General features: G+C 40.9%; 1 protein-coding gene across 9 annotated transcripts in view; it reads right to left on the bottom strand.

Moving 5' to 3' along the window:
- Positions 1 to 12,879, bottom strand: part of Ryr2 (ryanodine receptor 2) — a 596,457-nt gene that overhangs the window by 191,545 nt on the left and 392,033 nt on the right. For all 9 annotated transcript variants that reach the window (XM_036187934.1, XM_036187935.1, XM_036187936.1 and 6 more), the window contains 3 exons: positions 8,535 to 9,339; positions 5,275 to 5,475; positions 2,067 to 2,172 (listed from right to left, as the gene is read on the bottom strand). In XM_036187934.1, the coding sequence (XP_036043827.1) occupies positions 2,067 to 2,172; positions 5,275 to 5,475; positions 8,535 to 9,339 (1,112 nt within the window). The remainder of the gene's footprint in view (positions 1 to 2,066; positions 2,173 to 5,274; positions 5,476 to 8,534; positions 9,340 to 12,879) is intronic.

Raw genomic sequence — 12,879 nt, 5'->3', positions numbered from 1 at the left:
CTCAGGTTCTCTTGCTTTTCCATCCTCAACTCCCAGCAAGGTCTCAAGCACCTAGCAGCACCTATTAGGCTACCTTGCCCCCAGAACAATCAAATAAAATTCACTTCTCAGCATCGCTCCCTCCTTCCTCTTCTTCCCCAGGTCTTGTTATTCCAGGACCATTGACAATCAGGACACACTCACACCAAGTGAAGAACAAAAAGGCATCATTAGGAGGAAAGATCAGTTCTGCTCTTTGCTTGACTTTTTCAGCATCAATGACTTTAGAGACTGTTTGCCTGAACTTCTTATCCTACTTATCTAAAATTCCTAGGTCATCTATCCTCTCTCTTCCAAATATATCAGTGTTTTAACCTGAGAGGCAGAGAGAAAAGACCTAACTAGATATCCTAAGCCAGGAGCCATTTTACACCTAGATCAAGAATTCTGCAGTTTGGAGCATATTTTATTTATATTATTTAGATGACAGAATATGTAGGATAGTGGGTTTTCATTCATAAAATTAATTAATATATGATGTGATATTCTTAATATCTTCTAGAATAAGATCAGAATAACCTGACTGGTGCTGTCACCCATCTTTCTATTTCTTTATCTTTCTCTATTTATATATTTATCTAGATAGCTATCTACCCATCATTTATATCTTTTGCCTATCTACATCACTGGCAAAAATGACAAATTCATTTTCTGTTGTACAATATTATTTCAACATGTGTTACTTTTGTTTGTGCTCTGGAACATTTGTTTAATGATGCAAAGATGTGTTTGATTAAATAAACTTCATCTGTGATCAGGAGGCTGCATCAGCAACTAGCTGACAGGAAGTGGTAGGGAGGAGCCAAGTGGAGAAGGGTTTATAAGGAGGGGCAAGGAGAAGCAAGAGGGCTTTTTGGAGGATGCGAACAAGGAGAGGAGGTGAGCTACTTGCTATTCAACCTCTCTGAAGAGTAGACTGCCACCTCAACCTTTGAATCTTGAGTTCTTTAGCAGGAAAGAAGTTTAGTTAAGTTCCCTTTGTTGTTTTGCAAGAGTCAGAGCTTGAGGGAACAGAACTACTCCGGCTGTCGCCCTTGCAGCCTAACCACTGTTGGTAGCAGGCGGGGTTGCACTTAGTGATTCAGACAGCTGTGGCTTAAAAGGCAGGAACAATTTAAAATACAACAGCAATTGACGCCCTACATTGGGTGCCAAACTGTTGTTATTTCTGCTTTTTTGGCAAGCCCACCACCCAGCTCCCAAATAAATCATACAAGGAGGCTTTTTATTACTTATGAATATCTAGCCTTATTTTGGCTTAGTTTCTAGTCAGCTTTTCTTAACTTACCCTATCTACCTTTTGTCTCTGGGCTTTTCCTGTTCTCTTACTTCTGTAAATCTTACTCTTACTCTGTGGCTTGCTATGTGGGTGGCTAACCCCTAATGTCCTGGCTTCTATTCCTTTTCTTTCCCAGATTCCTCCTTCTATATATTCTCTCTGCCTACCAGCCCTGCCTATCCTTTCTTCTGCCTTGATATTGGCCATTCAGTTCTTTATTAGACCATCAGGTATTTTACAGAGACACAGTAACACAGCTTTACAGAGTTAAACAAATGCAACATAAACAAAAGTAACATATCTTAAAATAATATTCTACTACAATTTTCTGTCATTGAAACTCAAATCTTCACCACATCATTTCATAAAGAAATACATGTCTCCATTTCTTTGATTATAGTTACTCAACTGACTAATTTCCTTATCTGTGAGCATGTCTATGAAGGACTGTCTTGATTGTTAATTCATATAGAAGGGTATAACCCATAGTGGGTGTTACCATTCCCTATGGAGATAGTGCTGTGCTGTGTTGGAAAGCTAACTAAGCATGAGCCTGAGCAAGTCAGCAAGCAGCATGCCTGCACAGCTTTTTCAGGTTCTCGCTTGGGTTCTGACCCTGACCTTTCTCAGTGATGGACTGTGACCTGGCAGTGTAAACCAAAGCCAAATAAATATTTCCTCTCCTAAACTGCCCTTGGTCTTGTTATTTGACACAGCAATAGATATTATACCAGAACAATGAATTTACCACAGTGAGTCATCAGGTCCTCATGGAAGTCCAGGAGTTGGTCTCGGATTTCCTCAGGACAGGGACATTCACTTTTGTCATCCTTAAAATTGAGAAGCATGTTAATCTGGAAGAGGAAAACGAGAGAAAGAACAAGGGGGAGTGGAAAATTTGAATTCAAGAGCATTAAAAACCACATTTCTAATGTGCATAAATACTCCCCTCAATAAGTGAAAAGCCACTGTCGATCATTCAATCCAACTAGCATCACAAAATAAGTCAATTCCTCCTGAATGTAGTGGTTGAAAAGAGTTATAATCATTTAGTATCTTCCTCAGGTCTACTAAATTTTAGACTCATATAACATTGTTATCTTTAACTACAAGTGGTTTGGGGGGCTGGATAAATGGCTTAGCAGGTAAGAATGCCTGCTGTTCTTTCAAGAACCTAATTTAGTGCCCATATCAGGTGACTCTTAACTTCGTGTCACTCTCTCCAGGGGATCTGACACCTTCTTCTGGTCTCCACAGGCCCCTACTCACACAAAGAATACACTCACACACACACACATGCATACACATGTATAAAAATCTTTTTGTGGTTGGGGATTTAGCTCAGTGGTAGAACGCTCGCCTAGCAAGTGGAAGGCCCTGGGTTTGATCCTCAGCTCAAAAAAAAAAATCTTTTTGAAGTATTTTATTATATTCTTCACAATTTATTATGTTCTACACATCCATCATTTTCTAATATTGTCACTTTCTCTATATTCTAAAGAATTCTTTTGAGGAGGATACAGATTCCAAGAGAAGGAGAGGTCTAAATACAACAGGAAAGACACATAATAAATAGACAGCTATGCTGACTATTCATGCCTCAGTCAAAACACAGGACACTTCCTTCCATCTGCTTAAGTTTTAGTACTAATAATATTAAATTTACAAATGAAGATAAGATAGCATGGATGTTCTTTTATATTTTCCTTTTGAGAGATTTCAAAGTTTATAGTGTAATTTTATTACAGATCTGAGATAGTTACAGATTCATATGCTCTTGTGAAAAATAATCAAGAGAGATCACGCATGCCTTTATGTGTAGCTTAGCTGCTGATGCCAGCATCTGCCATTTGGGAAGAATTCTAAAATCTTAACTCTATCCATGTCCTCTTAGCTTCCATTTACAAAACAGTCCTCTTAAAATACTCCACACACCCAGTTAGAACCGCAAAAGACAGTTTTATAGTACCTACGTAGCCCTGCCCCCCCAAAAATTTGGATAAATCCAAGGGAAAAGAAAGAGTGTTTTTATTTACTTGTAGCCTAACACTTTTCATTGTTTTTTTCCCTTCTCCTTTCTGAGTTTCTCTATTCTCTTCTGTCAGTTCTTTCTGTTAAAAAAAAAAAAACCAAAATAAAACAAAACAAAACAAAAACCTTCTTTAGCTTTTTTTATAACATGTTCAAGATAGTTCAATTCCCATTACTTCACTTTAATTTAAGTGTGAATGTGTGTGTGAATGTGTGTGTGAGTGTGTGTATGTGTGTGTGTGTGTGTGTGTGTGTGTGTGTGTGTGTGTGTTGTGCTGTGTGCAGATGCTTTGAATGTCAGAAGAGGTTATCAGATCCCCTAAAGCTGGAGTTATGGATGGTTGTGAGACACTAAATGCAGATGCTATGAACCAAATGTGGGTCCTCTGGAAGAGCAGCAAGTGGACTTAATATCAACACCATCTCTCCAGCCACTTTTCCTCATTTTTAGTGTCAAATGTTCACTTCCTCTTGAAAGGTTCTTTCCAGTGTGTAGAACTCTGAGCTGATGGTTTCTTTTGGTGGTTGGGATTCACCTTCCACTTCATGCTGGATCCATCTTCTCCGATAACAACCTGCTAATACTCGAGCTTATGCTCTCTCTGAAACTAAGATTTCATTTCTTTCAAGGCTTTCTCCTTGTCTGTAATTTTCAGAAATTCACCTATAATGTACCTTGGTTAAGATACCTCAGGTTTTCCTGTGGAGGACTTTACTAGCTTCTTGAATCTCTTGTTTCATAGTCTTTGAGGAGTGGTTCTTAATCTGTAGGTCACGACCCTTCCATAGGTGTCACATATCAGATATACTGTATGTCAGATATTTACATTATGATTCATAAAATAGCAAAATTACAGTTATGAGGTAGCAATGAAGATAATTTTATGGAGGTCACCACAACATGAGGGACTATATTAAAGAGTCACAGCATTGGGAAGGTTGAAAACCACTGCTTTAGAGAATTTAGTATTTTAAGACATTTTCATTAGAGGTCTTTCTTCAGATGCCTGTTGTTTCTTCTTCTGCAGCCCAAAACCATGGTGGGATCCTTTGTCTCTCTTTGATTTCTCTCTTCTCTCTTTTCCTCTCAGGATTCTTCTGTGCTGTTCTCTTCCCAGTTAAAGTGGCACCCTCTACCCTCTCCATCATGGTCTCTGGCCCACTTTCCATTCCAGCTATTACAATTTTACTCAAACATGCCATGGGTTCTCCTTGGTTCTTTGCTGAGATCCTTCTATTTTTTTCCTATTTTGGAAGTTTAATGAGAGTAGCTTTGTCATGATATTAAGAGCTGCAGTCTCAGGGCTGGTATTTCCTTTGTTTACCTAGTCCTTTCCTGGTCAAAGAAGAGACTTTGAACTCGAATGTGAATGTTTTAAGTATTGTGCAATGAACTCTGGATCTTACTCAAACTCCCATCTTGGCTGGCCAGCTTACTCTGACACTAGTCAATGGAAGACTTGGAGAAAGGGCCCTGTGGCTACTGGACCTTTGTTCTGCAAGGGTGCCAAAGAGAAAGAAGCTAGTGTCTATTTTTAGGAGTGGAGGGTTTCTATTATTTGACGTGACCCAGGCCAGTCAAAGTTGACTCATCTCTGGTTGAATATTGTAACTATTTGTGGAACCTCAAGTTGTGGCATCCTGACCTTCTTGAATAAAGTGTAGTTTACCTAGTGCCTTTTAGTGATTAGTTACTTATTCATCTAATAGTATAATATGTTATTAATTAATTAATAATAACTTAAAGTAACCACATAGATTCTTTTGGTGAAACTTAAAATACTGACAAAATGAACTTGGCTAATTTCAACAGAACAGAAAAGAAAAAGCCACTCACGATTTATCATACAGTTTTATAATGTACAGATCTTGAATACTCTAAAAATCCAAAATGAAAGGGAAGCCCTCCAATTCCACTATGGTACCTGCTCTTGTGGTGGTGACCGGAACTCCTTCGTTTTCCGGGCAGTGAGTGCGGCAGACATGTTTAAGGCTTGCATAACTTCATTATATCTGAACCGCTGATTGTCTTGGAGCTTAGCTACAAAGTCATCTGAAAAGGCTACAATGGCTTCTATCCGGTGCCGAACCTGGCAGTCACAGAGATACTGAAGCAAGAGGCACATCTGAGAGGATAATTGAAAACATATACTATTAATAGTTAATGTATATCAAGTCATAACCAGTGTTAAATATTCTCAGTTACCCATTCTTTCTAAAACAGAATCCTAGAACTTTACAGGCAGAAATGTATTTAGTCTTATTGGATAAAGCTAACATGTATAAGCTAGCTTGGTAGATACATGTCCCTTGAGTAGGTAATCATTCAGAGGTCCTCTGCTATACCACAGGCAGAGCAGCCAAATGATAAATAAGGAACAGTTTGCAAAGGGGTTTTCTAGGAGGGTTTTCACCATTGGTAAGAAAATAGAATGCCTTTCTTTCAAAATGCATGTAACTGGGTTATAACTCAATTATTGGAGGGGAAGTGCAGTGAGAAAACAACAGGTGAACATTGCTGAGCAGAAAGACATCACAGATTCCCTGATCCAGGGCCACAACTATGATGTTCATATACAAGGTGATTATGAGGTGAGAGCTTACTCCTCAAGTGGCTAGCTCAGTGGATGCGCATAGAAAACCAAACAGATTTTTAACAGGTAGAGTATTTGTTGATAAATGTGTCTGTGAAAGGTACAGAGATGTAGCTTAGTAGTAGAATGCTTGCCCAGGAAGCATGAGACCATGGGTTCAATTCCAAGCAACACATAAAAACAAAACGAAACAAATGCATAAAAAAATCAGAGGCTGAAGAGATAGCTTAGAGTTAAGAGAGCTTGCTGCTCTTCCAGAAAGCCTGAGCTAAGTTCTCAGCACCATGTCAGGTAGCTCACAAATCCCTAACTCCAGCTCTGGGGCATCTGATGCCCTATTCTGACTTCCATTGGTACCTGTACTCACATGCCTGCAACCCTATACAAATACGTACTTGTAAACAAAACTGAATTTTTTAGGAAAAAAAAAAACAGTTGCCTATGAAAGAATATGAGGTTAAATTTAGAAAATGACTAATGTACTTAACACTCTTTGTGACAAACACACAGTGTTCCAAAAGAACTTTAAAATCTTGCAAGTCAAGGTAGTATAATCAGGAGAATTTTCTTTCAATCTTATCTTCCTTCTCTAAATCTTTTCTTGAAGGACACACTATCCCTCAGGTCTAGACAAGTCTGACAGCTTGTTGAGGAACTGGAATCTGGCTGTTAGGCTTATCTCCCTCCTTTGCTTCCTTAGGAGCATCCACCTGACCTCTTCAGCCTCAGGCTCTGTGCTGAGCTGTCTGCTGTGTGTGTGTGAAGCTCCTGAGACCTTCTACTCAATACCCCTGGATCCCACTATGGAACTCCAGCTTCTCTACCTGACCTCAACTTAAAAATCACCACCTACAGAGAAAAACAATGACATCATGAGATTTGCAGGCAAATGGATGGATCTAGAAAAAATCATCCTGAGTGAGGTAACCCAGACTCAGAAAGACAAACATGGTATGTACTCACTCATAGAAGGATACTAGATGTAAAACAAAGGATGACTAGACTGCTACTCACAACTCCAGGGAGGCTATCTAAAAAACAGGACCCTAAGAAAGACACGGGGATTGCCCAATGACAGAGAAATGGATGAGATCTACATGAGCAAACTGGGCATGAGGGGGGGTAATGAAGGGCAAGGGTCAAGGGAAATAGAGCTTAGGGGAGCAGGAGATCCCAGCTGGATCAAGAACAGAGAGGGAGAACAAGGAAAAAGAGACCATGATAAATGAAGACCCTATGGGAATAGGAAGAAGCAAAGTGCTAGAGAAGTCCCCAGAAATCCACAAAGATACCTCCACAATAGACTACTGGCAATGGTTGAGAGAAAGCCCAAACTGACCTACTCTGGTGATGGGATGGCCAAACACCCTAACTGTCGTGACAGAACTCTCATCCAATGACTGATGGAAGCAGATGCAGAGATCCACAGCTACGCCCCCAAGTGGAGCTCCAGCAATCCAATTGGTAAGAAAGAAGAGGGATTGTATGAGCAAAAATTGTTGAGACCGTAATTGGAAAAAGCACAGGGACAAATAGCCAAACTAGTGGAAACACATGAACTATGAACCAATAGCTAAGGAGCCCCCAACTGGATCAGGCCCTCTGGATAAGTGAGACAGTTGATTAGCTTGCACTGTTTGGGAGGCACCCAGGCAGTGGGACCAGGACCTGTCCTTAGTGCATGAGTTGGGTATTTGGATACTGGGGCTTACACAGGGACACTTTGCTCAGCCTGGGAGGAGAGGACTGGACCTTCCTGGACTGAATCTACCAGGTTGAGCTGAACCCCAGGGGAGTCTTTGCCCTGGAGGATATGGGAATGGGGGGGTAGGCAGGGGGGAAGGCAGGGAGGGTGGATGGCAGAAGAGGGGAGGACAGGGGAATCCATGGCTGATGTGTAAAATTAAATTAAATTATAAAAGTCACCACCTACAAAGACTCTTCCTTCTCTAACAAAAATCCAAAAGATCTTCCTTCCAGTGAGTCCTCTTTCACTTGAGATAAGGTGATGGATTTTGGCAATGAGTTACTAAAAAGAAATTCATGAAGAGGTACAAATTTCCCTAGAGACGGTAGGACTTCTGGAAGGCAGAACTCATACCTGTTTCCTTCTCTCTGCACCAAACATGTAGTCCAGAATATGATTTCCACTGATGCTGACTAAGTTGATGAGCAAAGTTAATGCCAATGACTCAAACATCAAGCTAAAGCACTGAAGAGGCATGAGTTAAGAAGCCTCCATCAACTTTGATTAACAGAAAGCCAGGCAGTGTCTAGACTCCTTGCATACATGCTGGAGAAGGAAATGCTTGCTTTCTAAGAAGAGGTACATATGCATGCTCCAACATGGACAACAGAGGAGATAGGAAGGAAGGGGATGCTGGTGCCTCGAATCCACACACAACTAAATATCATATGGGATAAATGCTTATGCAGACACATGGGGAGGCACACAAATACATGGGTAGTCAATGTGAAGGTGAAGAATGGAAAGTAAATGTATGAAGACCAATACAAGAGAGGAACATAAAAGGATTTTACCACTTTAACACTTAAGCGTTCTGAAAGTCCCTCCATTTCCCCCCAGTTACCTGTAGTTTAACTGGCTCAGGGAGTTTCATCTGGAGCAGGCCTTCCTTGGGCCTTTTGCCCCCTTTGGCTTCCTCTTCGCATATTCCTTCCAGCTTAGAGTCTTCTGCACTGATCTCCTTCTCTGAGGCTCCTCCTTCCTCCTCTGGAGTGGCAGCTTCCTTAAACACACTGGGCTCAATCAACTGTAGGATGTGTTTCAAATCCTCGTTGTGAAAGACACCCATGATGAGCAGGGTGTAGAAGAGTTTGATGAGAGGTACAAAGAGGAACTCTGTGGTCCCACCTACAGGGTCCCGTGCATGGAGGCTGCCCTCCTTCACTGCTTCTGTGAGCATCTGGATGGTCTTGGCCTTGAGGATATCCAGTGGAAACTCAGGACTATATTGATAACATTCATTGCTAATGCTCACAAAACTAGGGGAGGAAAACTGCATCCGAGGCCGGAGGGAGGTGCTGAGGCCAATGCCTGGGAGACCATGTTTCTTGTTCTCATTGGGGAAGAGGGTGATGCTCTTTGTCTCCTCTGTCATAGGGACAATGAACTCATTGTTCATCATGAGCCTGGCAGTGGCATAGGAGCTAAGGTGGATGTCGATCAGGAGGTCATAATAGCCAGCGCGCAGCAAGCCAGGCATGTACTTGTTCTCAATGGCATAGAGCAGCTGAGGTTCGTCCACGTGGCTGCACAGTGCATGGGCCACCCGGTGATTCCCAAGGGCACAGACAGCAGAGTAGAGGCGGAGGGTGTGATAGTGAAACTGTAGCAACTCATCCTGCTCTGTCAGCTCTAAGATATCAACAGATCTGTGGAAGGGAGGACAGAGGTAAAGGGAGCAGACATGAGCATCCTTTAACCTTCTGACATTTAGTGGTTTCACAGTATTTGTAAGTCATTTCTAATTGGCTTACACATTTTCTTACCTAGAGAATTTAAGCTGAATGCTTCAGCCCTGAGTTCATCTAGAACTTCCTTCATCCTCCCTGGTAATGAATGAGGCTGTGAGCACCCTTTCAAATATGTGTGTTTCATCCCAAGTCTGGGACTCCTCAATTTCAGAGCCTGAGTATTCTTGGGGGAAATCCCAGCTTTCCTTTTATAATAGACTAACATGATATGAAAACATAGTGCTGCTGTCTTTGTACTATGACCCTGACAGGTCAGAAATGGGTCAATAGAGCACTCACCCTCTAATGTAAATTATCCTCATGCATCCTGCACAGACTCCAGCATCATCTGATAAAATTACCTGTATTTCCACAAAGTACATGCATACAGCTCATGAAACAAGCAATGTGGATAACATTTTCCTCTTAACCAAAAAGAAAAAGACAATTTCCTGAACCCTTTTTCATATACTCATGGGCATAAAGGCACGCACTGAAGTGTGATAGAGCTACTAGGTGTCACACCCTTAAATAAAACTTGCTCTTCTTCCCCCAGTAGACATCAACTGCCAATAACTCTGTTAGAAGCCTTGTGAGACCCTTCTCCATATATCCTGAAATGTTGACTGGCTTGATCTCAGGCAGGCTATATGCAGATATCCTCAGCTGCTGGGAGTTTATAAGTCCAATGGTTCAGTCATGTGCAAAATTCTTTGCTCCAGGCCTCCCCGATTTGGGCTCTTACAATCCACCCCTTCTTCCACAATGTTCCCTGAGCTTTGTGGGAGGTGTAATAAAGATGTCTCATTTGGAGCTGAGCACCTCAGTCACATGTTTTCTTCACCTTGTCTAGTTGTGAGTCTCCCCACATTCTGCCATGCACTACCTTAAGAATCTTCTCTGATAATGGTACCCTAATCTATGCCACCATGGATCTTTAAGTCAGGCCACTTTGTTTCTCTTAAACCATATAGCCAGATGATACCTATCATCACTTCTGCTAATGCACATGTTTCCTTGGATGTGTCCATATGTTCTACTGATTTTAAATCATAAATAGGTCACCAACATTAAAAGCAGAACCATGGCATATCCTTGATCAAAAGAAGGACCTGCTCATCCAGAAAGAACTACCTCCACTGTTTTCTTCCTCTACTGTCAGCCTGGAAGAGCAATAGGAGACCCATAACATAGACCTTGAGCCAGAAACAAATGCTCATTTAAGAGCTACTGATTTCTTTAGACTGTTTGTAACTACATCAAAATCAGACAAATATAACTCATCCTACCTTTAACAGCCCCCAAGAGAGGAACTGTTTCATATCTCAATAATACTTATTAATTCATCAGTGATTACCATGTAGGATTCATTAGGCACTGTGTACAGACAGTGTTAAGAGCACAAGCAAGGTTGCATCCCTCGAGGAGCTCACTCTCCAGTTGAGGAGACAAAGCCATATCCCTTCTCCCAAGAAGAAATTAAATAATAATTGCAGGGATGGCTCAGAAGTTAAGAAGACTTGCTGATCTTCCAGGACCCACAACAGGTGGCTCACAATTATTCATAACTACAACTCTAGGGAATCCAATGGCCCCTTCTGGCCTCCACAGATATCTGCACACCTATGGCTTACCCACACATAAATTTTAAAATAGAGAATGCTGGACATGGAAGTTCATGTATTTAATACCAGCACCAGGGAGGCAGAAGCAGGCAGATCTCTGTCTTTGAAGACAGCCTGGTCTATGTGTGCAAGTTCCAGGCCAGTGAGGTCTTAAAATTAAATAACAATTATGATGTACATTAAGGAAAAAAATGCTGGCACATATCTACCACCATCTCCAATTTCAAAAGAGTTTCCTGTTCACTGGGGACTCCTCCCCTCAGGAAATTAAATCTTATCAGATTTTCCTGTGACTGCAGGGGAGCATGACACAGGCCAGGTCCAGAATGGTCACTAAGGTCAGTAAAGAGGGTGATGTGATCACTTGAGTGTCTGTCTTCACTTGTGGTGTTTATTCTGGTGCCCTTGCCTCCTCAGGAACTTCATTCCAATCATCACTTCTCAGGAACTTCATTCCAATCACTTTTTTTCAATGCAGCTGTGGTCCTCGGGGTTAGGAAAATCTCAAATCATGCATGAATTCTAGTGAAGCTTTAGATTACCCACTCTCTTACATATGTAATTATCACAAACAATATCAGTAATGATTATCATGACATCACAAAATATTCTAGTGTATGTAATGTTTTCTGACAATTAATAAGAGAATCTTTCCATCCCCAAAAGGAATTATTCTCCAGTATTTTTTTCTTTCTTTTTTAAGAAAACATCAGCAGATACAAAACTCTGATAAATTTACCTCACACAAAAGGAAAAAAAAAAACTAAATCAACCTAACATCTAAAGTATATGTGTGTATACATATATACATGCATACATACATATCAAATAATAAATGAAAACATTTGGAGAATTTCATATATGAGTATAATCAAATGTCATAGTATCTATCACTTCCACAAACTCCTCTGGAATTATCCCACCTGCCAACATCCCCTTCTTAAATTCATGCCCTCTTCTTCCTTTATAATATATATATGACATGTATGTTTATAAGCCTATATCCTATTGAGTCCAACTAGTCTTGCCCATACACATACAGGAGTAGGTCTGACCATTCTCCTATGACTCCTATATATATCAGACACTCCTTCCCTTACCAAACTTTGATGGTCTAAAATTCAACGTAACTCCTACAATTACTTTTAGACCACAGACTTGAAAAAGACAGTGGGGGTATATGAGATTCACTTGGTTTATTACCTAGTATTTTCATGTTACCTTGACATGTAACTCTTGGTGCACAGCTTAAGAACCTCAGCTCCTAATCCATAACAATTGCTGAAGTGAAATCACTGCAATGACTGGGGAGCCAAAGAGCATGCCTCCTCTGAGTCTTGACATTGTCTTTACTGCCTAGAACACACCTAACTTTGCTACTAATGTATTCTCATTGTCTTCATGCTTCTCCTCCTTAAGCTTCTTACTCTCAGTTTTTCACACATTTAAAATGAAGAATTTCATAAAGTGGTTTCTAGGATCTCATCCCCAAGATCTCCCAGCTGTGGCTTCAGCAAGTCTCATAGATAACAAGTGGTCGAGAAATACACTAAAGCCTGAGCTACACAGGCCATTGTGAGTGTGAGTGTGAGTGTGAGTGTGTGTGTGTGTGTGTGTGTGTGTGTGTGTGTAGAGGTCTGAAGCCAGCTTTGGGTATCATTCCTCATGAGCCATCTACCTTCTATTTATTTTCTTTTAAGCTAGACTAGATGATCAGTGATCCCAAGAGATATATTTGCCTTCCCCCTCTAACACTGGGGTTACAAACACGAACCACCACATGCACACTGGGATTTTGGCACATGGGTTCCAGAGATCCAACTTGAGTCCTCAC

Source organism: Onychomys torridus, chromosome 5, assembly GCF_903995425.1.
Source record: "Onychomys torridus chromosome 5, mOncTor1.1, whole genome shotgun sequence".
Lineage (NCBI taxonomy): Eukaryota > Metazoa > Chordata > Mammalia > Rodentia > Cricetidae > Onychomys > Onychomys torridus.
The sequence above is the reverse complement of the archived record's forward strand: the minus strand, read 5'-3'. Positions and strand labels throughout refer to the sequence as shown.